At 45.3% G+C, this 27,224-nt stretch overlaps 3 protein-coding genes across 4 annotated transcripts in view; 2 read left to right on the forward strand and 1 right to left on the reverse strand.

Moving 5' to 3' along the window:
* Nucleotides 1–27,224, forward strand: part of LOC135830333 (angiopoietin-related protein 7-like) — a 175,954-nt gene that overhangs the window by 48,919 nt on the left and 99,811 nt on the right. The gene's annotated exons all lie outside the window — the stretch shown is intronic.
* The window catches only part of LOC135830332 (angiopoietin-related protein 7-like), a 78,884-nt gene that overhangs the window by 32,034 nt on the left and 19,626 nt on the right, over nt 1–27,224 (forward strand). The gene's annotated exons all lie outside the window — the stretch shown is intronic.
* On the reverse strand, nt 21,025–25,475 carry LOC135830305 (uncharacterized). The gene is made up of 6 exons (XM_065342569.1): nt 24,958–25,475; nt 24,372–24,867; nt 23,619–23,960; nt 23,119–23,421; nt 22,275–22,922; nt 21,025–21,813 (listed from the first exon to the last, which is right to left on the reverse strand). The coding sequence occupies exons 1-6, from the start codon at nt 25,473–25,475 to the stop codon at nt 21,025–21,027; spliced, it is 3,096 nt and encodes a 1,031-aa protein (XP_065198641.1).

The following is a 27,224-nucleotide window of genomic DNA, read 5'->3' on the forward strand; positions in this document are numbered from 1 at the left end:
ATCGTCATCTTGTACATTTTCTCAACAAGATCGAGTTCACTTTGCCGCATGCACAGTTTCACCCTGTTCAAGAGGCACTGCAAGCAATGAAGAAGTCCAGCAGCTATAAAAGCATGAACTATGCAATAGCATTATCGTGTATACTTCATGAGGATCATGATGCAGTGCGCACACTGCGTTCTTCTTTACCGCGCAGTAATGTATCATGGTTGAGAAGCAGCCGCATTACACAACCTCTTCCATCATGTTTTCCACTGATGTTTCTTCTACATCTCATGGAACACATCAAGGGTCCTCTGTCCGCTAGACAGCTGAACACTCTGAAAGTTAATTTGTCCTTGATGCCACCTGCAGACCTGTCCATGATGCATCTTCTAATAGATGCCTATTGTTGGCATGACTACAGTCTGGAATATTTAGTAGATCACGTGACCTCTCTCCCACCTGATCTTGCCAACATACTCTATCAATTTACCAAGACTGCAGTACGTCATCAATGTTAGCAATGCGTTGGAGATTTACACTCTCGGGAACCTGTTCTGAGACATGGTCGAGACACGTTCAGTCATGACCGAGACATGTTCCGACAGGTCAAGTGCAAGTCGTGCTGTGATTGGTTAAATCTTATCATCTGCTCACCGTGTCCTCTGATTGGTTGATTCTTGAACAATTTCACCGTGTTCTCCAAGGTCGTCACCTCCCATAGGATGTTATTTCAAACTCGGCGGCGGTCAAAAGGGTATATATGTGCAAGCACAGTCCTCCATTCACTCACAACTGCCTTTGTTGTTTCGTTGCTCAAGCCTTCTCTCTCTCTCTCTCTCCCTCTGGATCTCTCTGGATCTCTCGTGACTGATATCATGATGGTCACTGATGCTGTTGTTGCTGGTGAAGATGTTGTGGACTGTTTGGGTATTGACCCGTTCGCTATCAAGACGATAAAGAAACCCGGTCTCTACAAGCGACGTGCTAGCCGTAATCCGAATCTGGAGCCTCTGCCTAAGATCAAGATACCATCTCCTCGTCCTACCATACTACCAGGTGTCGCCACCATTATTACGGATGGGGCAGCAGAGTGTGTTCAAGCAATGTACAGCAAGACCGCCCACGACTATCATGTTGCTCCTGGCACCGATTTCTACTATACGCGCGGTGATTTACCGGGCATGCTTGTCAATGGCACGGTATGTGAAGGTCGCTTTGGTCAACTTAAGCTGTACGTCCAGGCTTCACAAGACGATCTCATTCAATTCTTCCTGAAGACCTCAACACCTTTGAGACGTGCCGTGAGATCTCCACATATCAACAGGATACGGAGTAACATCTTCCCTGCAATGTACCAAGGGAAGAGTGTGACTGCTTTGTATCTCAAGCCAACCAAGGGTATACCCAACTTCCCGATGAACGAAGAGTGTCAGCTCTATCTGCATCCTTCCACTATATCTTTCAACAGGGAGAAGTGCGAATTCAAGGCATGGCTTTCGGCAATCCCCCTGATGTTTGTAGACTCACGGCTTTGTGAAAGGGATCACGACACCGTGCAAGACCTTCCCGAGGCTGAATTGACTCGACTGGTGATTGCATTCCTCAAGAAGTGGAGCACTGCTGACAACGTGACTGCTGACATTGCGTTTGACACAACGGTGGCGGCGGCAGCGTCTCTCCCTGACACCCTACCGGACAATTCACTGGACTTGAATCTGCTAAATGCTTAGTCTATCTTACCACATTGATTGATCAGAAAGACTTTATATCCTAACCCTTTTTTTTTTTTTTTTTTTTTCATGCTCTCTTGCTCTCTCTCTCTCTTGCTAACATATCATCGCTTCATTAGATTACCACTAGCACACATGAGTATCATAATGATTTATTTGAGAAAGAAAATATTTCCTATCATAATTAGAACAGTGTGTGTGTGTGTGTGTGTGTGTGTGTGTGTGTGTGTGAAGATGGCGTACTGGGCTACGCATTTCCATAGGAGTGATGGGGAGGAGACTTCCCTCAAGCACATGCAAAGCATGCAGAATGATATTACCGAAATACAATCAGTTGTGGGGAACGATGACACCGAAAATACCTTGGTTTATGATGTGGAGAAACTGAAAGAGGTGAAAGCCGATGAGAGCAAAGTGGAAGATGTGGAAAACAGATCTACGCGCTACACAGATCAAGCCATAGCAGCTGATGAGCTGCACGTGAAAACAGATGGATCCGTGTCCATGGATGCTAACCTCGACATGAACGAGCATTCCATCTGTAATTTGGCGTACGATGATACAGGTCGTCCCTCGTTAATACATAATCTCTGGGACTTGACAAATGTTATGTATTAACGGGGTTTATGTACTAAACGACATTGTACATAACTTGCTTGTATACCAGAATTTTTCACTTTTTTCAACTTTTCTGAGTATTTCTTGCTGCCATGACTAGGGAGCGAGATATTCTTGATTCCCTCGATTTAACATAAAAATTATGTTATAACGGTCACAGTCAGCGAAGATTCTACAGTTGACATGATACATGCCCAGCGGCGCCTGTAGTCACTCGAAAAAACAACAGAGCTTTGTCGGTTTTTGATGTGCGCTCTGATTTCTGAGCTAATTGCGTCCACAAGTAGAAACTAGAACACGATGTGCCTCCACTGGAAGGCCAAAAGAACAACAAATTACATGTATGTACTATTGAGGTAGGTGGCATGCGGGTACGGAGAAATGTTATGTACTAACGGGGTTTATGTACTAACGAATTATGTACTAACCGACAAAATTTGTATGGAAGTGACCACGTTTCGTCCGGGACTTGAGATTTCTTATGTACTAACGGGGTTTATGTACTAACCGGACTCGTATTAACGGGGGACGACCTGTAGTTAGACGTCGGCGGATAATGCTCGAAAATCACACAGATTATGCTTTTCAGTATGCTGGCAATATGCTCTGAAAATCACTAAATTATGCTCAAATTATGCTTCATGACACTGTGCTCTTTCATGTTTATAATGCCACTAACATGTATAGAATGTGTATTCGGTATCAAATGTGGACTTCCGGAGAAAACTGCATGGAAGAAGATCTAGTATAGCTATGAATAGGATGAAGGCCGCACACGTCATGCAACTACGTTACTTGTTCGACATGTATGACTGTGTATTTTAATTTAAGAAGATCTAGTCTCAGCTATGGAGAAGGAACCAGGATACGGTAATAGGCACTGCAACATCATTACAAGCATAATCATGTACAGAAATAATAGAATGCTGAGTGTTCATTGTAAGCGTATGACACAAGTACTGCTGATGTACATGGAGTTGCTTACCTCTCTTTCTTTCTTATCTTTTCTTTTCCTTCTTCTCTCTCCTTGTTTGCCACGGCGACCCCGTGTGCTGTCTGTGACTTTGAGCCTCATTTCACTTTACTACTTTTTTGTTGTAATACTTTATACCAGGCGAGGGCCATCCACTGTACATACATGGTAACATGTAGGTGCTACCATTTTTCCTAGTTTCAATAAATAATAAAAGAATAGAATCAGAGTCACTGCAGTGACTTATGCATGACACTGCATTGACAACATGACTTCAGATATGCATTTGGGAGAATAATGTGCAAGAAATTTGAAAACAATAACAGAAATACCAGTCGAACAGTGGCAGCTTTGGCTGCTGGAGAGACCACATCCTACAACGGCTACATGCATGTCCTGATCACTAATTCAAAAGCCAGAGGATTCCCCTGCCTTTGTAACAAACAACGAACTCTGGACGGTGAACTTTTGACCTTTGATGGCCTAAACATAACTTATCTGTTACATTTACAGTCACTGAGTGTAGATCAGGCCCTTCCACGGAGCCGTGCCAGATATATACCGTGGTATGGTACGACTCCCTGCCGAGTCCCGGGTGTAGATCTATTTACATTGTATGAGGATTCCCTTGCCTTTGTAACAAACAACTGGCTCTGGACGGTGAACCTTTGACCTTTGAGGCCCTAGTGGTTTTATGCAGCAGTTATGCTGAAGGATCAACTAAATTATGCTCGGCAATGCTATTTTTCAGAAAGCCGTGATTATGCTCAAAATTATGCCGGCATTATCCGCCGATGACTACCTGTAGTTCTTTGACATGTGCTGTCCCTGCCGGTTGGGTCAAGAATGAAATCCAACAAGCATCATCGAGATTGCAAACTGGTATGGACACTGTGCGCAAGATGAAAGGACCTCGTGGTGATCGGGGATTGGGATGGCTTAGCGGAGGTGGCATGCCACTGAACTCTGTAGGGAGAAATGGTGACATCTATCTCGATGCAACCACGCTCATCGTGTACAAGAAATTCAGCTCGAAATGGATGGCGTTTGGTCGGCTTAGAAGGTAACGAGCGGGTTCTGGGCCAGGGGGCGCCCGGGTCCCAAAAAATGGGGTATTATTGAAAAATGGGGTACTAATAGTACCCCATTTTTGCGGTGAAAATTATTTTTGGCCCGGTTTTTTTGCGGATAAAAATATGTGCCAGGGGGTGCCCCTACCTAAAAAAAAGGGGGCATTATTGAAAATATGTATTGGGGTGTTATGCTCTACCCTAAACAATAAGGTAATATGGTGTCATGATTATGTAAGTATAAAAGGTGTGTTCTTGAATGATGATCCAGTCAGTTTCAAGTTGTTGTGGTGCAGTGAAAATGGATTCTGAATTTGAGATCCTGTATGCTTATGTACGTTCAAAGAAGCAATGTGCGCTGGAGGAAAAGAAGAAGAAGAAGAAGAAGAAGAAGAAGAAGAAGAAGAAGAAGAAGAAGAAGGAGATAGAGGAAAGTGAAGAAGTGTGTTATCATCGTGAAGAACAAGTTGAGCATGCTGGTCATAGAGTTTGTTCTCAGTGTGGATTGGTAATGGCGGACATTTACATGCCCGAGGTAAAGTGGAGAGAGCGTTGTACTAGCATAAAGACCTACACGGATTCCGATCGCATTCAAGGTGTGAATCGTCATCTTGTACATTTTCTCAACAAGATCGAGTTCACTTTGCCGCATGCACAGTTTCACCCTGTTCAAGAGGCACTGCAAGCAATGAAGAAGTCCAGCAGCTATAAAAGCATGAACTATGCAATAGCATTATCGTGTATACTTCATGAGGATCATGATGCAGTGCGCACACTGCGTTCTTCTTTACCGCGCAGTAATGTATCATGGTTGAGAAGCAGCCGCATTACACAACCTCTTCCATCATGTTTTCCACTGATGTTTCTTCTACATCTCATGGAACACATCAAGGGTCCTCTGTCCGCTAGACAGCTGAACACTCTGAAAGTTAATTTGTCCTTGATGCCACCTGCAGACCTGTCCATGATGCATCTTCTAATAGATGCCTATTGTTGGCATGACTACAGTCTGGAATATTTAGTAGATCACGTGACCTCTCTCCCACCTGATCTTGCCAACATACTCTATCAATTTACCAAGACTGCAGTACGTCATCAATGTTAGCAATGCGTTGGAGATTTACACTCTCGGGAACCTGTTCTGAGACATGGTCGAGACACGTTCAGTCATGACCGAGACATGTTCCGACAGGTCAAGTGCAAGTCGTGCTGTGATTGGTTAAATCTTATCATCTGCTCACCGTGTCCTCTGATTGGTTGATTCTTGAACAATTTCACCGTGTTCTCCAAGGTCGTCACCTCCCATAGGATGTTATTTCAAACTCGGCGGCGGTCAAAAGGGTATATATGTGCAAGCACAGTCCTCCATTCACTCACAACTGCCTTTGTTGTTTCGTTGCTCAAGCCTTCTCTCTCTCTCTCTCTCCCTCTGGATCTCTCTGGATCTCTCGTGACTGATATCATGATGGTCACTGATGCTGTTGTTGCTGGTGAAGATGTTGTGGACTGTTTGGGTATTGACCCGTTCGCTATCAAGACGATAAAGAAACCCGGTCTCTACAAGCGACGTGCTAGCCGTAATCCGAATCTGGAGCCTCTGCCTAAGATCAAGATGCCATCTCCTCGTCCTACCATACTACCAGGTGTCGCCACCATTATTACGGATGGGGCAGCAGAGTGTGTTCAAGCAATGTACAGCAAGACCGCCCACGACTATCATGTTGCTCCTGGCACCGATTTCTACTATACGCGCGGTGATTTACCGGGCATGCTTGTCAATGGCACGGTATGTGAAGGTCGCTTTGGTCAACTTAAGCTGTACGTCCAGGCTTCACAAGACGATCTCATTCAATTCTTCCTGAAGACCTCAACACCTTTGAGACGTGCCGTGAGATCTCCACATATCAACAGGATACGGAGTAACATCTTCCCTGCAATGTACCAAGGGAAGAGTGTGACTGCTTTGTATCTCAAGCCAACCAAGGGTATACCCAACTTCCCGATGAACGAAGAGTGTCAGCTCTATCTGCATCCTTCCACTATATCTTTCAACAGGGAGAAGTGCGAATTCAAGGCATGGCTTTCGGCAATCCCCCTGATGTTTGTAGACTCACGGCTTTGTGAAAGGGATCACGACACCGTGCAAGACCTTCCCGAGGCTGAATTGACTCGACTGGTGATTGCATTCCTCAAGAAGTGGAGCACTGCTGACAACGTGACTGCTGACATTGCGTTTGACACAACGGTGGCGGCGGCAGCGTCTCTCCCTGACACCCTACCGGACAATTCACTGGACTTGAATCTGCTAAATGCTTAGTCTATCTTACCACATTGATTGATCAGAAAGACTTTATATCCTAACCCTTTTTTTTTTTTTTTTTTTTTTTTCATGCTCTCTTGCTCTCTCTCTCTCTTGCTAACATATCATCGCTTCATTAGATTACCACTAGCACACATGAGTATCATAATGATTTATTTGAGAAAGAAAATATTTCCTATCATAATTAGAACAGTGTGTGTGTGTGTGTGTGTGTGTGTGTGTGTGTGTGTGTGTGTGTGAAGATGGCGTACTGGGCTACGCATTTCCATAGGAGTGATGGGGAGGAGACTTCCCTCAAGCACATGCAAAGCATGCAGAATGATATTACCGAAATACAATCAGTTGTGGGGAACGATGACACCGAAAATACCTTGGTTTATGATGTGGAGAAACTGAAAGAGGTGAAAGCCGATGAGAGCAAAGTGGAAGATGTGGAAAACAGATCTACGCGCTACACAGATCAAGCCATAGCAGCTGATGAGCTGCACGTGAAAACAGATGGATCCGTGTCCATGGATGCTAACCTCGACATGAACGAGCATTCCATCTGTAATTTGGCGTACGATGATACAGGTCGTCCCTCGTTAATACATAATCTCTGGGACTTGACAAATGTTATGTATTAACGGGGTTTATGTACTAAACGACATTGTACATAACTTGCTTGTATACCAGAATTTTTCACTTTTTTCAACTTTTCTGAGTATTTCTTGCTGCCATGACTAGGGAGCGAGATATTCTTGATTCCCTCGATTTAACATAAAAATTATGTTATAACGGTCACAGTCAGCGAAGATTCTACAGTTGACATGATACATGCCCAGCGGCGCCTGTAGTCACTCGAAAAAACAACAGAGCTTTGTCGGTTTTTGATGTGCGCTCTGATTTCTGAGCTAATTGCGTCCACAAGTAGAAACTAGAACACGATGTGCCTCCACTGGAAGGCCAAAAGAACAACAAATTACATGTATGTACTATTGAGGTAGGTGGCATGCGGGTACGGAGAAATGTTATGTACTAACGGGGTTTATGTACTAACGAATTATGTACTAACCGACAAAATTTGTATGGAAGTGACCACGTTTCGTCCGGGACTTGAGATTTCTTATGTACTAACGGGGTTTATGTACTAACCGGACTCGTATTAACGGGGGACGACCTGTAGTTAGACGTCGGCGGATAATGCTCGAAAATCACACAGATTATGCTTTTCAGTATGCTGGCAATATGCTCTGAAAATCACTAAATTATGCTCAAATTATGCTTCATGACACTGTGCTCTTTCATGTTTATAATGCCACTAACATGTATAGAATGTGTATTCGGTATCAAATGTGGACTTCCGGAGAAAACTGCATGGAAGAAGATCTAGTATAGCTATGAATAGGATGAAGGCCGCACACGTCATGCAACTACGTTACTTGTTCGACATGTATGACTGTGTATTTTAATTTAAGAAGATCTAGTCTCAGCTATGGAGAAGGAACCAGGATACGGTAATAGGCACTGCAACATCATTACAAGCATAATCATGTACAGAAATAATAGAATGCTGAGTGTTCATTGTAAGCGTATGACACAAGTACTGCTGATGTACATGGAGTTGCTTACCTCTCTTTCTTTCTTATCTTTTCTTTTCCTTCTTCTCTCTCCTTGTTTGCCACGGCGACCCCGTGTGCTGTCTGTGACTTTGAGCCTCATTTCACTTTACTACTTTTTTGTTGTAATACTTTATACCAGGCGAGGGCCATCCACTGTACATACATGGTAACATGTAGGTGCTACCATTTTTCCTAGTTTCAATAAATAATAAAAGAATAGAATCAGAGTCACTGCAGTGACTTATGCATGACACTGCATTGACAACATGACTTCAGATATGCATTTGGGAGAATAATGTGCAAGAAATTTGAAAACAATAACAGAAATACCAGTCGAACAGTGGCAGCTTTGGCTGCTGGAGAGACCACATCCTACAACGGCTACATGCATGTCCTGATCACTAATTCAAAAGCCAGAGGATTCCCCTGCCTTTGTAACAAACAACGAACTCTGGACGGTGAACTTTTGACCTTTGATGGCCTAAACATAACTTATCTGTTACATTTACAGTCACTGAGTGTAGATCAGGCCCTTCCACGGAGCCGTGCCAGATATATACCGTGGTATGGTACGACTCCCTGCCGAGTCCCGGGTGTAGATCTATTTACATTGTATGAGGATTCCCTTGCCTTTGTAACAAACAACTGGCTCTGGACGGTGAACCTTTGACCTTTGAGGCCCTAGTGGTTTTATGCAGCAGTTATGCTGAAGGATCAACTAAATTATGCTCGGCAATGCTATTTTTCAGAAAGCCGTGATTATGCTCAAAATTATGCCGGCATTATCCGCCGATGACTACCTGTAGTTCTTTGACATGTGCTGTCCCTGCCGGTTGGGTCAAGAATGAAATCCAACAAGCATCATCGAGATTGCAAACTGGTATGGACACTGTGCGCAAGATGAAAGGACCTCGTGGTGATCGGGGATTGGGATGGCTTAGCGGAGGTGGCATGCCACTGAACTCTGTAGGGAGAAATGGTGACATCTATCTCGATGCAACCACGCTCATCGTGTACAAGAAATTCAGCTCGAAATGGATGGCGTTTGGTCGGCTTAGAAGGTAACGAGCGGGTTCTGGGCCAGGGGGCGCCCGGGTCCCAAAAAATGGGGTATTATTGAAAAATGGGGTACTAATAGTACCCCATTTTTGCGGTGAAAATTATTTTTGGCCCGGTTTTTTTGCGGATAAAAATATGTGCCAGGGGGTGCCCCTACCTAAAAAAAAGGGGGCATTATTGAAAATATGTATTGGGGTGTTATGCTCTACCCTAAACAATAAGGTAATATGGTGTCATGATTATGTAAGTATAAAAGGTGTGTTCTTGAATGATGATCCAGTCAGTTTCAAGTTGTTGTGGTGCAGTGAAAATGGATTCTGAATTTGAGATCCTGTATGCTTATGTACGTTCAAAGAAGCAATGTGCGCTGGAGGAAAAGAAGAAGAAGAAGAAGAAGAAGAAGAAGAAGAAGAAGAAGAAGAAGAAGGAGATAGAGGAAAGTGAAGAAGTGTGTTATCATCGTGAAGAACAAGTTGAGCATGCTGGTCATAGAGTTTGTTCTCAGTGTGGATTGGTAATGGCGGACATTTACATGCCCGAGGTAAAGTGGAGAGAGCGTTGTACTAGCATAAAGACCTACACGGATTCCGATCGCATTCAAGGTGTGAATCGTCATCTTGTACATTTTCTCAACAAGATCGAGTTCACTTTGCCGCATGCACAGTTTCACCCTGTTCAAGAGGCACTGCAAGCAATGAAGAAGTCCAGCAGCTATAAAAGCATGAACTATGCAATAGCATTATCGTGTATACTTCATGAGGATCATGATGCAGTGCGCACACTGCGTTCTTCTTTACCGCGCAGTAATGTATCATGGTTGAGAAGCAGCCGCATTACACAACCTCTTCCATCATGTTTTCCACTGATGTTTCTTCTACATCTCATGGAACACATCAAGGGTCCTCTGTCCGCTAGACAGCTGAACACTCTGAAAGTTAATTTGTCCTTGATGCCACCTGCAGACCTGTCCATGATGCATCTTCTAATAGATGCCTATTGTTGGCATGACTACAGTCTGGAATATTTAGTAGATCACGTGACCTCTCTCCCACCTGATCTTGCCAACATACTCTATCAATTTACCAAGACTGCAGTACGTCATCAATGTTAGCAATGCGTTGGAGATTTACACTCTCGGGAACCTGTTCTGAGACATGGTCGAGACACGTTCAGTCATGACCGAGACATGTTCCGACAGGTCAAGTGCAAGTCGTGCTGTGATTGGTTAAATCTTATCATCTGCTCACCGTGTCCTCTGATTGGTTGATTCTTGAACAATTTCACCGTGTTCTCCAAGGTCGTCACCTCCCATAGGATGTTATTTCAAACTCGGCGGCGGTCAAAAGGGTATATATGTGCAAGCACAGTCCTCCATTCACTCACAACTGCCTTTGTTGTTTCGTTGCTCAAGCCTTCTCTCTCTCTCTCTCTCCCTCTGGATCTCTCTGGATCTCTCGTGACTGATATCATGATGGTCACTGATGCTGTTGTTGCTGGTGAAGATGTTGTGGACTGTTTGGGTATTGACCCGTTCGCTATCAAGACGATAAAGAAACCCGGTCTCTACAAGCGACGTGCTAGCCGTAATCCGAATCTGGAGCCTCTGCCTAAGATCAAGATGCCATCTCCTCGTCCTACCATACTACCAGGTGTCGCCACCATTATTACGGATGGGGCAGCAGAGTGTGTTCAAGCAATGTACAGCAAGACCGCCCACGACTATCATGTTGCTCCTGGCACCGATTTCTACTATACGCGCGGTGATTTACCGGGCATGCTTGTCAATGGCACGGTATGTGAAGGTCGCTTTGGTCAACTTAAGCTGTACGTCCAGGCTTCACAAGACGATCTCATTCAATTCTTCCTGAAGACCTCAACACCTTTGAGACGTGCCGTGAGATCTCCACATATCAACAGGATACGGAGTAACATCTTCCCTGCAATGTACCAAGGGAAGAGTGTGACTGCTTTGTATCTCAAGCCAACCAAGGGTATACCCAACTTCCCGATGAACGAAGAGTGTCAGCTCTATCTGCATCCTTCCACTATATCTTTCAACAGGGAGAAGTGCGAATTCAAGGCATGGCTTTCGGCAATCCCCCTGATGTTTGTAGACTCACGGCTTTGTGAAAGGGATCACGACACCGTGCAAGACCTTCCCGAGGCTGAATTGACTCGACTGGTGATTGCATTCCTCAAGAAGTGGAGCACTGCTGACAACGTGACTGCTGACATTGCGTTTGACACAACGGTGGCGGCGGCAGCGTCTCTCCCTGACACCCTACCGGACAATTCACTGGACTTGAATCTGCTAAATGCTTAGTCTATCTTACCACATTGATTGATCAGAAAGACTTTATATCCTAACCCTTTTTTTTTTTTTTTTTTTTTTTTCATGCTCTCTTGCTCTCTCTCTCTCTTGCTAACATATCATCGCTTCATTAGATTACCACTAGCACACATGAGTATCATAATGATTTATTTGAGAAAGAAAATATTTCCTATCATAATTAGAACAGTGTGTGTGTGTGTGTGTGTGTGTGTGTGTGTGTGTGTGTGTGTGAAGATGGCGTACTGGGCTACGCATTTCCATAGGAGTGATGGGGAGGAGACTTCCCTCAAGCACATGCAAAGCATGCAGAATGATATTACCGAAATACAATCAGTTGTGGGGAACGATGACACCGAAAATACCTTGGTTTATGATGTGGAGAAACTGAAAGAGGTGAAAGCCGATGAGAGCAAAGTGGAAGATGTGGAAAACAGATCTACGCGCTACACAGATCAAGCCATAGCAGCTGATGAGCTGCACGTGAAAACAGATGGATCCGTGTCCATGGATGCTAACCTCGACATGAACGAGCATTCCATCTGTAATTTGGCGTACGATGATAGTTCTTTGACATGTGCTGTCCCTGCCGGTTTGGCAAGAATGAAATCCAACAAGCATCATCGAGATTGCAAACTGGTATGGACACTGTGCGCAAGATGAAAGGACCTCGTGGTGATCGGGGATTGGGATGGCTTAGCGGAGGTGGCATGCCACTGAACTCTGTAGGGAGAAATGGTGACTTCTATCTCGATGCAACCACGCTCATCGTGTACAAGAAATTCAGCTCGAAATGGATGGCGTTTGGTCGGCTTCATGGATCAAGAGGTGAAGCTGGTCCACGTGGAGAACGTGGATTGATTGGTCCTGAAGGCGAGACTGGACCTAGAGGAGCTGATGGACAAGGTGGTGAACGCGGTCAAAAAGGTGATCAAGGAATACCTGGTCCAGAAGGTCCCAGAGGTGAAGTTGGACCACGTGGAGAACGTGGATTGGTCGGGCCTGAAGGTGAGATTGGACCTAGAGGAGAAGATGGGCAAGACGGCCGACAAGGTGAACGTGGTGTGCAAGGTGATCAAGGAACCACAGGTACCATGGGTCCCAAGGAACCATCGGTCCAACCGGTCCTCCAGGAAACAGAGGTCCCGTGGGTCTCCAAGGAATCATCGGCCCCATAGGTCCTCCAGGAACCAGAGGCCCCATGGGTCCGCAATCAAATCAGAACCTATCCGATCCGTTTCATCTACTACCTCTCATTCGGAGAAACGCCTACCTCTACATATACTCTCATCCTAGCAGATTTGAATCCGTCAACAGGGTGAGCAGAAACAGATACAGAGGGGGAAATATCGTTGACATGAAGGACAAGAGAATCAACGTGAACAGCATCGACATGTTCCGAGACGATCACTTCTACCTCAACATTACACAACCCAGCCAAGTTTCCATTAGAGAACGATTCGTCAATCTGTTTCACGACAACATGTCTTTTGCAATGTTCCAAGTAATTCAAGTGGACGCACCTGACCCTAGAAACATGTCATTGAAGGCATTCGATATCGATACTGTCGGAAATTTCAGCTTGGATAGTTTGTACGTGTTGTTCACTGCCACCCACATAAGTGGCAACTACTTCACGCGTCCCGGCCATTCATCATTCAACATACCCGTTTCGTCTTTAGCGAACCAATTATCGGCGGCTTTGGATAAACCTGTGTCGAGCATGACGGATCTCTTGGGTACAAAGTGTGTCATAAGTTACGCTCGGAATTCAGAAGGCCTATTCACTCTATACGTAAACTCCATTTTGATACATTCCAACTTAGACACTGTCCCATTTTCCAGGACCAATGGAATCGAAGATTGCAATTATAGCATTGGTGGTACTCAATTCTTCAACGGCACTTCATCAAAGTTGTTCTGTCATTTGCACTTTGCAGAGAGTTTATCTTCTCATACAATCCAGCGCATCCACACAGAACTCATGGCACACTACGATATATGAAAGTGCTACTTTGATTGTACATAATATATAGCACACATGCTACACGACATTCTTGAGATGAAAATGAAAAATAAAACCTATCTATAGTGAGTGTCATCACAACACCAGAATGTCTGTGATATTGACAGTGGCGAACAACACGTCGGGCGTGAGCAGGGGATTGCACAAACCGAACTTTACTCTAAATGTGAAGGAGCTCGATACGCGTGATAAAGTCCTGCATGTTGAATCGGCTCAGTTTGAAGTACACTTTGAGAACATAGACGAGGCAACGAACAAACTCTATGTGGTACATGGTGTAGAAGAAGAAGAAGAAGAGGATAGACTTTCCATCAAGACTGGAACATACAGCGATGTAGACGATTTGGCGTCTATTATCAATGCCACTCTGAAACGAGCAGGACACGGAGACATTGTGTTTTCCTACTCTCGTCACACCAGCCGCATAAGTGTCTCGGTACCCAGGAATAAACGGTGCTTGTTGAAGAAGGACTCACCCGCATTGGTGCTGGGTGTGGGCACTATTCTCAAGCCATACACGATCGAGGGATCTCACACGTTCCCGTTCGCTGTGGATCTGACGAAAGGCAGAAGACTTGTCCTGCTCTACACCGACCTCATTGGACCTGCTGTGGAGTACGAAGACAATACTGATTCGAGGGTGCTGAAGACTTTTCTTATTCAAACCCTCAACGGTTTGAATAACTACGTGTTCGGGAAAGAAGACAAACGACTGCTGCTTCCACACGAAAACGTGACTAGCATTTCGTTCTGGTTGAAATTCAACACCGGTGAACACATTACTTCCGGATATCCCGTCTACCTTGATCTTCGGATCACCAACACGACTTAGATGGATCTTCCAGATGTTCGTGTCCGTCACGTGCGTGATATGGTGGAGGATATAGCAAAACGAAAGAAATTGGAGAGCGAAAAGGTGCGTTGCCGGGAGAAGTACGTGATTTACAACACTGCAATATTGTCCTTTCTCATACTCATTCAAACCATTCTCAATATCCTTCAAGGGAGTGGTGTTGTATCTGGAGAACATCGCATTCGAATCATCGCCATCAGTAGCACGATCATCGGTGTGATCATGGCATGCATTGGTAAACACGTTCTCGACACCAAACGTCAGCTTGTCAAGTGTATTGAACAACTGCAGCAGATGGAGAGAGCTGAAGACTCGTTCATGTTGGAATTGGGCATTACTCTTGAAGATGGGAAGCTCACTAACGAGGAGCATCAACGATTGATATCGATGATGAACGACTTTCGCAAGACACTGGATATTGGATCTTTGAAAAAAATTCACCCCTATTATAATGTGACTAACAAGAATGGCACAGGAGATATACTCACCACAAGCTCCGGAGTCCTTCACGGGACTCCTGACCAACACGAAGATCGTTCAGAAGAACATCCTCGACAGGACGGAGAAGAAACTCTCGTTGCTTGAGGGTAGACGCGGAGTACGACTCTTTTCCACAGCAGATCGATCACCACCATCCCTGAACAATGAACTAGACATCTCGTCGCCGAATTTCATTGCTCTGGGGGAGAGCTATTTCATCGTGAAAATGCGCTATAGTGTCAAAAACAATCTCAATAACCAGCCTGGAGACTACACGCGATGGGTGTGCACCACGTCACCAGCCTTTTCGTGGTTCAAGAACATTCGAGTGGAGATCAACGGAACAGAGGTCACGCAATCGAGTAAAGTTGCCGACATGCAAATGGTTCAGCATATCCTCAGTCTAATGGAAAGCAGCAGCGAACGCCTTCAGTACGTGGACTCGGATCTCTACGGTCTACAGAAACTGGATCCGCAAAGAGCATTGAGAGGTGTGGATTTAACGCCCTATCAACTTTGTGTGAAGCGTAAGCATGGCTATGCCTTCGAAACAAACGCTGCAAACGCTAATGCAGCACAAGCACCGGATTTCGCCGCTAATTTCACACCCAAGCGTGCACCCACCGTCGAGCTTGTCACCAACGAAGGCTTCTCCAACACGGTTCAGGAAAATGCACTTCGTGCAGCTGTTGGACGGTTTCAGTACAAGCTGAGACCCTTCCTACCGTTTTTCAATCAGGACGATGCTTGGTTACCCCCGGGTACACAGGTGAAGCTTCGCTTTGATCTGCCACAATCCGAGCTTTCCAGATACATCATGCTTAGCGATCAAGGCGGTGGTGCCAACAGTGCTCTGAGCGTCGGTGATATTGAGATCGATCTACTCCAATTGGACTTTGTGTACACTACCTATCGCATGGAACCCAATCTCACCGATCGTGTACGCCTTCCCAAACAACTCTATTTCCACACGTGGTGCCCTCGTCTCATACAAAAGAGCATTTCAGATGATGCTGGTACACTGGAACTGCTTCACAATGCGGACATTCCACGCAGGATGATCCTGTTCTTCACAGATTTGACTCATGGTACACAGCCAGCATTGGCTGGAGGTCAAGCATCGCATTCTTCGAACAGACTGGCCATGATTCATGCAAATCTCAGTCAACTTCGTGTCACTGTCAACGACCAGACGCTCTTTGACAACCCGCTCAAGTTCCAGTGGGATGTGAGTCGTAATACTGAAGGGCAATACTTCTACGATTACAACAAATCCTCCTACCTGCGTGGCTACAATCTGGTTCAAGACTTTTTCGGCAAGACGTATGGAACGCAAATCCCCATCACCGCTGCAGATTACTGCAATCACTACTTTATGGTGCCTATCAACTTGAATCTGGATCGGACCACAGACAATCCAAGATCGAGAGGAAATCTGTCCATCGACTATCAATTTAGCGACGTGACAAACGCCCCCGTGAGGAGACCTAGCGAAAATGGCGCCTCGATCAAAGTCAACCTTCTCTGCATGGACAAGTACTTGTACACCATGAGCAAAGATGAAGGTATCAAAGCCGAAGTTGTATGAATTAATTCCGACCTAGTAGTAAAAGGGCATCATGGAAGGTGGTGACCTGGAGACCAGACATCGTGTCTACGGTGGTGATTTGAAAACATCGAGTCGACAACACGGTGGATTCTTCTGGAAAAAGAGCTTCTGGAAAAACCTAATCGGTGCTGGACCGGATGAGATGGAAAAGCAGATGGCGGAACCCACGACAAAACAAGATGCAATGCAACGCGGTGGACTTGGACCCCTGGCTGCCATGGCAGGAATGACACTTCTTCCCATGCTTTTGGGGAGAGGAGAGTCCGGAGACATTGTGGAAGCGCAAATGAAAACAGCTTACAACCCTGCCATGCACCGAGGAGGTCTAGCCATTCCACCAGGATTAGCCGCCAAGGCCATACCACTCCTGACGAACCTGGCTGCTCCCTTGGCCATGGGTACCATGGCATCACTGGGTGACAACGTAATGGATAAAATATTCGGCAGAGGAGTAAGGAAGGGAAGCTCAGCAGGTGCCATGAAGCGCACTAAAAGTCGTCGTCGTCGGCATGCACCGAAGAAGATTCGTCAACGAGCATCTCGAAAAACCAAGAAGCCAGCTCGTCAAGTTCGCTCCAAAGGCCGCAGGGCACGAGGAATAAAGAAACAAGGAAGGGCCTTGTTCAAAAAACTAGGACATCGTGCCCTCGACGAAGCTTCATCGTTCCTGTCTGCACCTCGTAGATCCCTAACCCGTCCTGAAACTCCATTTGCTCAAAAAATTCGACAGAACATTAACAGTGCAGGACCGTCTTCTATGAGTTCCGCTCACATCGGTCCATCCTACAACATCTGATCATGGACTTTATCTCGCTCCTTGGACAGGAAATCGGGAGGAAGAAAAAGACTAGTCCCGTAAGGAACGACGATGTTCCGACCACGGCCACTGCTCGACACGGGCTGCACATTCCTGGTCTTCAGTTCGAGTCTAAGGATTGGTTCACGGAAATCATTCCTGCTCTGAAATCCTGGGGTCAAAACGTATTGTTTCTGGGACAGAGCAACATGGGTAAATCCTACTTTCTCATCAAGCTCCTGAAACGTGTGCAACCTGAGCGTATAGTCGTCATCTCCAACACGCCGGCCGATCAGTATCGTCTCCCAAGCCTCAAATCCTTCAAGCATTACAGCACCATGCCCGAGTGTATCGAATACATGGATCTCCAGCCTAACACCTATGTGATCATTGATGACATCAGAGTGATGGGTTTGAAGCACGGCAGCCAAAGAGAGTGTCTCTACAAGTTCTTCACCATGTACAGTCATCATCATAAGTTGAACGTGTTCTTTCTCTCTCAGAGCTTTGATAACATTAAGGACATGAAGATCAATGCAAACTTTACGCATCTATTTCGCTTCACTGATAAAAGCAATATCAAGCGTTATCTCAATACTCTGTTTGGTGGTCTGTGCACGAAGTCATCCATTATCTTTAGATTGTATGAGAAGTTATTGGCGGTGTGTCGCAGACCTATCCTAACCATTGATTGCTCTTCTAATCAGTACTACACGTATTGCGAAGACACTGCATTAAAGGTGACTTTTGAATAAAAACCTCGTTGATGTGCGTGTTTAGCCGAAAAGTTAGCCGAAAAGTTAGCCGAAAAGTTAGCCGAAAAGTTAGCCGAAACATTGAAAAAAATTCCAATAATGAATAAGAATGGAGCATCTTACGGTGAAATTCTCAAATGGGCTACCGAGCAGTATACAGAGGGTGGGGTCCAGAAAGGGATCCTTCTCGATACCCAAGCGTAAAAGGTTGCAAACCTTGCAGTTTATGTCGAAACATCCTCAACACATCCTCAAGAAGAGAGTAAATTCGTGGGAAGTTCTCGGTATACCACCACTCATGCGGCAAAAAGGAGGTAATAACTACAATACCTACTTGAAAAGCGTCAAGAAAGTTCTTTCCCAAGTGCCAGATCACAGTTTGAGCACCTCCACCCTGTTGGAACTGCAAGCTGATCCGCGAGTAAAGCGTCTATATGACACCCACTTCAAAAACAATCCCGATCACATCAGCTACCCGTCTGTGAGAAATGTGATTGCATCCAACATACTCAACTATGATTCCACTACCGATCAAGTTCGCGATTCCGTTGCAGATGTCAGGAAGAAGAGAAAGGCACCTTTAACATCAGTGCCTTTCAATCTATTACAAGACCACGAATTTGACCGATGGATCCTACAAATCCTGGACAGTTTCCTCCGACATACAAATATACCGGCAACCTTTTTGAAGAGCAACTATTTCACAAGCCGATCACAACTGCTGCAACTCTACGATGAAGATCGACTGAGGTTCAGGAGTCGGGTGGAAGCGGCTGCGGATGCCCTGAAGACGCAGACGATGAACGACTACACTACTCTGGTCAACGAGACGAATCGCATCTACATGTCCAGGTACCCGTTTGCAACCATAGCGGGTGCGGTGGGAATCCACAAACATGTCGATGGATTCCTTCGATCAGAACGAAAGATTCATGAACTAGCCACCCTAGTGCTAGCTGTACCAGGATCGCAGCTCAAGTTTCAAGATCTCAACGATATGACTTCTACGTATGGTAGAACAACTGAAGCAAAATTGATCCATCCCGAGCATTTCATGATCAGAGCACAAAAGGTGATGGTGGACGATGCATCATTCATTCAAGAGGTTCTGAAGGATTAAAGCAGGATCACTCGTATCATCAAGGATATCCTGAGTGGACGTTCAATGTGATCACGCGCGCGAAAATTTTCAGGCTATGATCAAGAATGGACTACCCTCTCAGCAGTGCCGACATCAAAGGAAGATTGAATGGTGTTGGAGGGTTCGTGGGGTGTACAAGTTACGACCTCTTACCACCCTTGAACAATGGAGACTTTTGTATCGTCAACACCGACAACGTTCTACCGGTGTACGATGCACCGGAAGGTGGACATCATTGGTTGACCGTGTGTCGCGAGCAAAACGTGATCCTGGTTTTTGACAGTTTCGGACGCAGTCTATACACTATGGAGCAAGATTACACTGAACCTGCACTGTGCGATTTCTTTAAAGAAGCCTATGCAGACTGTAAGATCATCACCAACACCCAAGCCGTTCAAGACAGAAGCACAGCAGTATGTGGATGGTATGCCATATTGATGGGAAAGCTATTTTCCAAATATGGTCTGGATGAAGCACTTCGAATTTTCCGAAGAGTCTTCGATGAGGATGAAAAGCTGGAAAACGATCAACTGGTTCTCAGTTTAGGTGCCTTGCGAGGTGGTGGAGCCTTGTGGGATACGAAAGTGCAAAAAGCACTTCATGATGGAAGACAGAAGAAGAAGTCGCAGCCCACACCATTCCACACGCAACTGGCTAACGAATTGCACAAACCCAGACGAGTGCATTTCAAAAGACGCAAGGTGAAGAGCAGGTCTGTGGATCACATCTGGAGTGCCGATCTAGTGGATATGCAACGGTTTGCCCGAAGCAACAAGAACTACAAATTCCTGCTGACCGTCATCGATCTGTACAGTCGCTATGCCTGGGCAGTACCCCTGAAAACCAAAACTGGCTCTGCTGTCAGGGATGCATTCGACCTGATCCTGAAAACATCGAACAGGGTACCACAAAAACTATGGGTAGACGAAGGCAAGGAGTTCTACAATGCAACAATGAAGCAATGGGTCAAGGATCACAACATCATCATGTACAGCACCCACAACGAAGGAAAAGCCGTGGTGGTGGAACGCTTCAATAGAACACTGAAAGGCAGAATGTGGCGCCATTTCACGGAGAAAGCTACGACACAGTATCTTGACGTCCTTCCTCAGCTTATGGCCAAGTACAACAGCTCGAAACATCGCAGTATCGGCGTGAGTCCCACGAAAGCTTCTCTTGATGGAAAACCAAAAGATGCAGACGTACACTCGAAGCAATCACCAGCTAAATTCAAAGTGGGCGATGATGTGCGTTTGGCTGTGGCTAAACGTCATTTCGAGAAAGGGTACACGCCCAACTGGACAGAGGAAGTGTTCATGATAAACGATGTCCTACCCACTGTACCCCACACCTATCGTGTTCAAGACCTGATGGGAGAAGTCATTCAAGGACAGTTCTATGGAGCTGAGCTACAACATGCCAGACACACAGGATTGAGATTCGATAAGGTGTTGAAATACAACAAGAACAGTCGGCTCGTCAAATGGAAGGGTTATCAAGACGAAAAATTCCATACCTGGTTAACAAAGAAGGATGTGAATGATCTCAAAAAGAATTAGCATTTCATATGTACAATGTAGCTCATGCTTTGGATTAACGTGAATATTATGAATCGCATAGTATTTACAATGTATTTCATGAGAAGATATGACATATGCTCTAGTATGTGTGGAAATCCATCAGTGCTTTGGAATATCCTTGTGTCCGAATGCCAGGGTGTTGATACCATCCTCCAGAATGTAGCGCTTACTGTCGAATCCACTGAGGGCAATCTTGTGTAGGTCCTCTCCGTGAATGCAATGTCGTCGACTTCGAAGAACATTCATTGTTCTCTTCAGCTGAGACTCCTCGACGAGACATGTTCGATAATCATCGACGGTTATGGTGTTTTTCAACACGCTTCTCTGCACACCTTTGGCACGCTTGCCATTGTCGTCGTTGTCTTCACAGCGGTATGCGTACATCTTGCTCCGCAAACCAATGAACTCCTTGATGGGTTTGCCACCTAGTTCGTCCTTGAACTTCCCTACCACCTTCTTGTTGACCGTGCTGTACAGGTGGTGGGATGGTGAATAGTTGGATGTGTCATAGGCTGTTATGTTGTTTGACATATCCGTGTACAGATCATCCGTTTGAATATGTACGATCAGACTATCAGTATCAGTGTAGAGCAAACGTGCATTTTGTCCATAGCGGGGTAGGAGAACTTCATAGTAAAAGGAATACATCAAGTGCTTCGACAGATCGAGGATGGCTGTACCCACATAAATGGGTTTATTGAGAGTCACCTTTGTCCTGGCAAACTCGATTGCTATCAGATCGTTCTCAAAGGTTACACTGCGGATGTACGAAGGTTTGTTGATGCTTTTCTGGAGACGTGGTTTTTCATCCTGTTCACGAATGAGCTTGATGTTTACTCTGTTTCGAACGTTTTCCATGGTCTTGCCATATACAGCATTGTTCATCAACTACGATAAACAGGCATACAAAGAAAAGACAAGAAAAACAACAATAAGAAAACTGTTATCTTCAGGTCATTCACACTTCCAGTACATACTAGATCCCACACCATCGCTAAATACACACACACACACACACACACACACACATGATGTGGAGTACCCACCTTATAGAAGTCTTTCTCGAAATCAGAAGTTGATAGCTTTCTCAGGTCAGTATTAGTGTCGATGTATGGCTTCATCCACGGGTGTTGTGTGAAGGAGAGCACACGATGCACATCTGTAATTTCCACGCCCAAGGACACGTACTGCTGCAAGTTTCTGTAGTGCAGAACATAGTGCTCTTTCACCAGTAGATTTGGTACCAGTTTCTTCGCTTCCAACCCGGTCACCTACAAGAGTACAGTATAGATATACACAAACCTTAGAAGATTAATACAAGCATATCCACCGGATAGACCATGACTTACCATTAGTTTCTCTGCCATGTGGGTCTGATATGGAGAAAGCATATCTCGTGTCACCTTCATCTGCTCAGGAGCCAACGGATAATCATTCATCATGTCATGCACACCATCTGGAATCCTTAAATCGCACTCCACCATGTATCCCGTCGAAGAGTCCATTGGATGATCGAGTACCGTCTCCAGAAGGTCATCCGTCACTGCTTCAAAGCAGAAGTCCGACACGGGCAAGGGTTGAGACATGGCCCATCCATATAGATTGTTCGCATCTAAATATTGGATGAAGCTTGACGGCTCGTCTGGATTGTACTCCGATAGATATCTGTTGTTGGCGGTGGCGTGTCTAGCGGACACCATGCTTATGCCACCTCTTTTGCCATGCTCAATGAAGTTGAACATGTCAATGTCGGAAATGAGATGAAGGGACACCTTCGTCATTTTCAGCAGCGAATCCCAGGCAAATCCCGGTAAGGTGAGGTAATTAGCGGGATCCAATCCATAGGTTGCGTGAGCAGTTCTTCTGAAGTTTTCGAAAACGTCAGCCAACAGCAGCACATCAGTCTCCAGGTAGAGGTCGTGATAGTCTCCTAGATCTTCACAGTCAAACGCAGTCCATACTGTTTGCGCATAGGCATAGTCTTCATCACTGATACCCTAGGGAATAGAAAATGTACACCAAAAAGAAAAACAAATCAACGAACTTATTTTAGTAGTTCGCCCACACAATCAATTATTTAGTATGAAGCTGCAGGAAGCGTCCAAATACATTTTGGCTTATTTTAGTACTTCGAAGTAAGATGGTGAAAAAAAGAAAGAGAGAAAGATCTACTATATCTGTCACACTACTCACCGTGTTCGTTAGCGTTGAGTGGAATGCATCCTTGGGTGGTAGACGCGTTTCTTCGAATTGGTCGTACGACCCCATATATTCATACGGGTAGACACCCTTTCGTGTCAACAGTTTGCGTTCATCCTCGTCTGGAAATCGTGCGGATAGAAGGGCGAATGCATCTGGTGGTGTAGCCGAAACCAACCGGTCTAGGGAGGTGTTCAAGAATGCCAGGCTGTCGATGAACTGGAACTGTCTCCATCCGAATGTGACATATTTTTCACTGTTGATGGGAATCACGTTGATAGCAAGGAGACGCTTGGTCTGAGAAGAAGAAAGAAAAAGAGGAGACACAGTTTTAAGGTGCAGCTGTAAAGATGAATATCAATCATATAAACGTGAATATGAGTACCAACATAGTAATGATCTTCCTTCTTAGAAAAACATCATGATCCACGCACACGCACACACACGCACACACACACACACACACACACACACACCACGCATATGTAACGTACCCGTTCTTGTCCTTTCTCGTTCACATACGTAATCTCATCAATGGACGTTCTCCCAATGGCAGATATGATGTGATGAGAATCGTATCCCTTCAAGTTATGAAAGATCACAGGAATCTTGATCTTTAATGGCTCAATCCGCATGTTCAGGTTACAATGGTTGTGTGCTGCACCACGGTAAACACCGGTGATGTGACAGTGGTCACGTACACGATCGCTACCCAACGCTTCACCACAGATCCAACAGGAGACTACCGTTTCAAATTCACGTTGCTGACTTTCTGAAATGATCATTTGACCAGCATTACATGCTAGAAGCTCATCACGGATAATCTCCTCCTCTTGCTCAAGTGACAGCAGAAAACGGAACATAGAATCTTCTCCACGGTAGAAGAAACGGTTCGTGACGACGCCATCAGATCGTACTACAATGTACGAACAGGAGCAGGCTACATGCTCGTTCTTTTGGAATGTCGAATGACCGATTTTATTGACAGCGGACAGAGGTTCTATGAAGGCCTCACAATCGGCATAGATCACCTGCATTTGAGAGAGAGAGAGAGAAGTAGGAATAGCAGCAGGGACAACACCGAGTAAAACAGCAGAAAAGACAGATAGAGAATTAGGAATAGCTGCAGAGACAACACCGAGTAAAACAGCAGAAAGGTGAACAATCAGAGTCAAGAAACATGTGCAGGAAAGAAAGAAAAAAAAACAGACCACAGTGTGTTCACCTTGATTAAGTGTTCTACTTACAAATGGGGCTTGAAGCTGCTTGTTCACATTCCTGAACATCACTCTATCGCCAGCCTTTGGCATCTCCACCGTAGCTTCAGGATGTTCACTGCAGTACATCATATGATTATTCAATGCCTTCTCCGTGACGTGTGTTGAGAGACATCTGAAGCAGACGAAATGTGCTCGACGTGCTCCAGTAGCAACAAGACGACTGAATGACTTTATCCACACCCAGTGCTGCACCTCCACGTCATTGCGTTCGTCTTGAATGAGCAATACATTGATGGCGGTCTGCGGTTGCTGAGAAATTCTTAACGGATATATGACTTTCTCTTCATATCCGAAGACGTTGATGTAAAGACCGTCGTTCAGTCTTTCGATGACTGGTATGTCTTCCAGTTTTGCTGGAAACTCGATGCCGCTCACATCCACAGTATCCGCATGTTCTACGTACGACGGTTGACGACATGGATGAGACTTGTCTGCCGAAAATTTAGCAGCCAGTATTGACCATCTAAAGTACGGATGATATAAGACATGGACAGAACATACAGTTCAATCCATACACCATATCACCACACTGAAACCCCACTGCTATACTTACAGTAAACACTTGTTGTCAGTGTTCTGCACGTTAACAATGGCCTTCTTCGACTTCAACTCCGGTGGCAAGGGGATGTACGAACTTCCTCCAAGTACACAGTAGCGTGACATTTCGATGTGTAAACAGGAAATCCGTTCAACTACCCAACCTGATCCATGACGAACGAAATCATCAAGACGAGCGTTGATCTGAGCTATCATCGTACTGAGAAGGTCCCTCAGCTCCATGGTGTTGAGCACCAGCGTTGTACTCGATCGGAAGAAGAATGTGTTGGAAACCATTTGTCCTGTAGCAGGATTCAGCTTCTGCATCACCACCTGAACTACCAAAGAACACTTGTACTGACCCCATTGCTCAATATTCTCTTCAAGAAGCAGCTCCAGCGACGGTAGAACATGAGAGAAAAACTTTAGTACATCTGCAAACTCTTGATCAGGACAATAACTAAAGAATTGCAATAGATCAGATGATCTCACTACATCAAAAGACTGACGAGGTTTCTTCCGAAGGGGTTCCATCCTGAGCAGGGGTGGTGGCGGACAACCACACAATGGCTTGACAAGGTACCGAGGACCTATTCTTATAGGGTTTTCGTAATAGTTGAATTCGGAATAACGTGTTGTTTTTCAATTAACCAATCCACTCATCTCCCGCTGGAAACAATTAAGAGAGCATGTCTGAGAATACCAAAGTATGTGTGCAAGTGGATCTCTCCGATTTCGCTCAAAATTTGCAGGTAGGTTCCCTTTGGGGTGTGGATCGATTGGGCAAATCCCTTGAAAAAGTTTCTGAAGGGAACCTTGAAATTTGCATACCCCTCAAAAATGGCCGAAATATCACATTATTTTATGGGTCTAGAAACGAGTCATGCCACAGCGTATACGAACAAGCTATGAACAAAACTCCATCAAGCCAACATTGCCTCGCCTTAGAAGAGTTCCTGGAGCAGTACCGCTTAGCCACGCCAGCATCCCAGAAGACGAGGTCCATCACCCCCTGACGCCACAAATGATCGTCTTGAAAATAGCCAATTTACAAGCGCTGGCAAAACAGCCAGCTACGTCCTCAATTGGCCAGAACTATACACCGGCAGATAGTAGAACACCTCTTCTAGCGCTGAGGACATGTCCCCCATCTTCCTTTTGGGGTTTTCTTGAAATAAACTTTTTTGAATTTTTCCACTCGACCATGCGGAAATACGGCCAAAGTCATACCTGCGCAGGAAAGCTCGCCCCTCCGCGACGTCTCCTCAGCAATTTCTACTCCAACACTACTCCCAAGGCCGCAGAACAAAGTGTAGTGTTGACTCTGACAAGGAAAAGCAGCGGTGATCACTTGTCACTCCAAACGACAAGCTTCTCCTTGCGCCACCAATAATTTTTTGTGCGACTGTTGATGCAAAAGTGACTGAAGGCCTGAGCGCAGTTTTTGAATTTTATTGCAAGATGCACGGTGAGATCGCGTGCTCTGTGACGTAGGATGACGCTTCCTGCATCACGATACGCAGCCATCGATCGCGAACGTGTCTGGAACGCTACTCGGAACAGACCATGATGGCAGAGGTGAGATGAGCTGCATTTCCTGCTTTATCTGCTGAGAACCCCCACAAACTGTCCTAGGAGTGTTGCAATGGCAGCAAGCCGTTGAAATATGCCCCGTACAGCATGGAGAGTTATTCGTCTTTCACACTTACCTCCTGCAATCCCGAACATAGTCCAACAGTAAAAGTCCCTAGTTTTCTTGTCGATGCTCAACAAAAGCGGCTAGATTGGTCCCTTTGTGTTGACTGGCACGCGAGCAGCACTGGCTGCACGCACTTGTCGCGTGAACTGCATGAGAGATTTCTTACGTCATAAAGAATGTGATTTCATCATCATTTGCCTGGTCTTCGTCCTACATGGTCAGGGAAAGTCCCGGTTCGTAGGCCTACAACACGGTCAGCGTGTTCTTGAGCGCAGTATCAACACAAGTGTGATCACTTCCAGACCAACGCCACAGCCACGGGCGTTCAAGGCGAGTAACAAGCGCACTTGACAAAGGTCACTCTGAAATTTCGTCCGGAAAATGATCCGAAAAATTGAAATTACAAGTCAAAATACTGCAAAACTATGAGTTCTGATTAATATAAAATTGGAAAAAGTGAGATAACATTGACATTTGAAATAGTAATATTTTAGACATCGGAATGCAATATTATGATGTAGGGCAGGACATATTACCCACCCCTAAAAATCAAAATTAATGATACATGCAGAATTCCAAATCAT

The sequence above is a fragment of the Sycon ciliatum genome (genome assembly GCF_964019385.1).
Source record: "Sycon ciliatum chromosome 5 unlocalized genomic scaffold, ocSycCili1.1 SUPER_5_unloc_1, whole genome shotgun sequence".
Classification (NCBI taxonomy): Eukaryota; Metazoa; Porifera; class Calcarea; order Leucosolenida; family Sycettidae; genus Sycon; species Sycon ciliatum.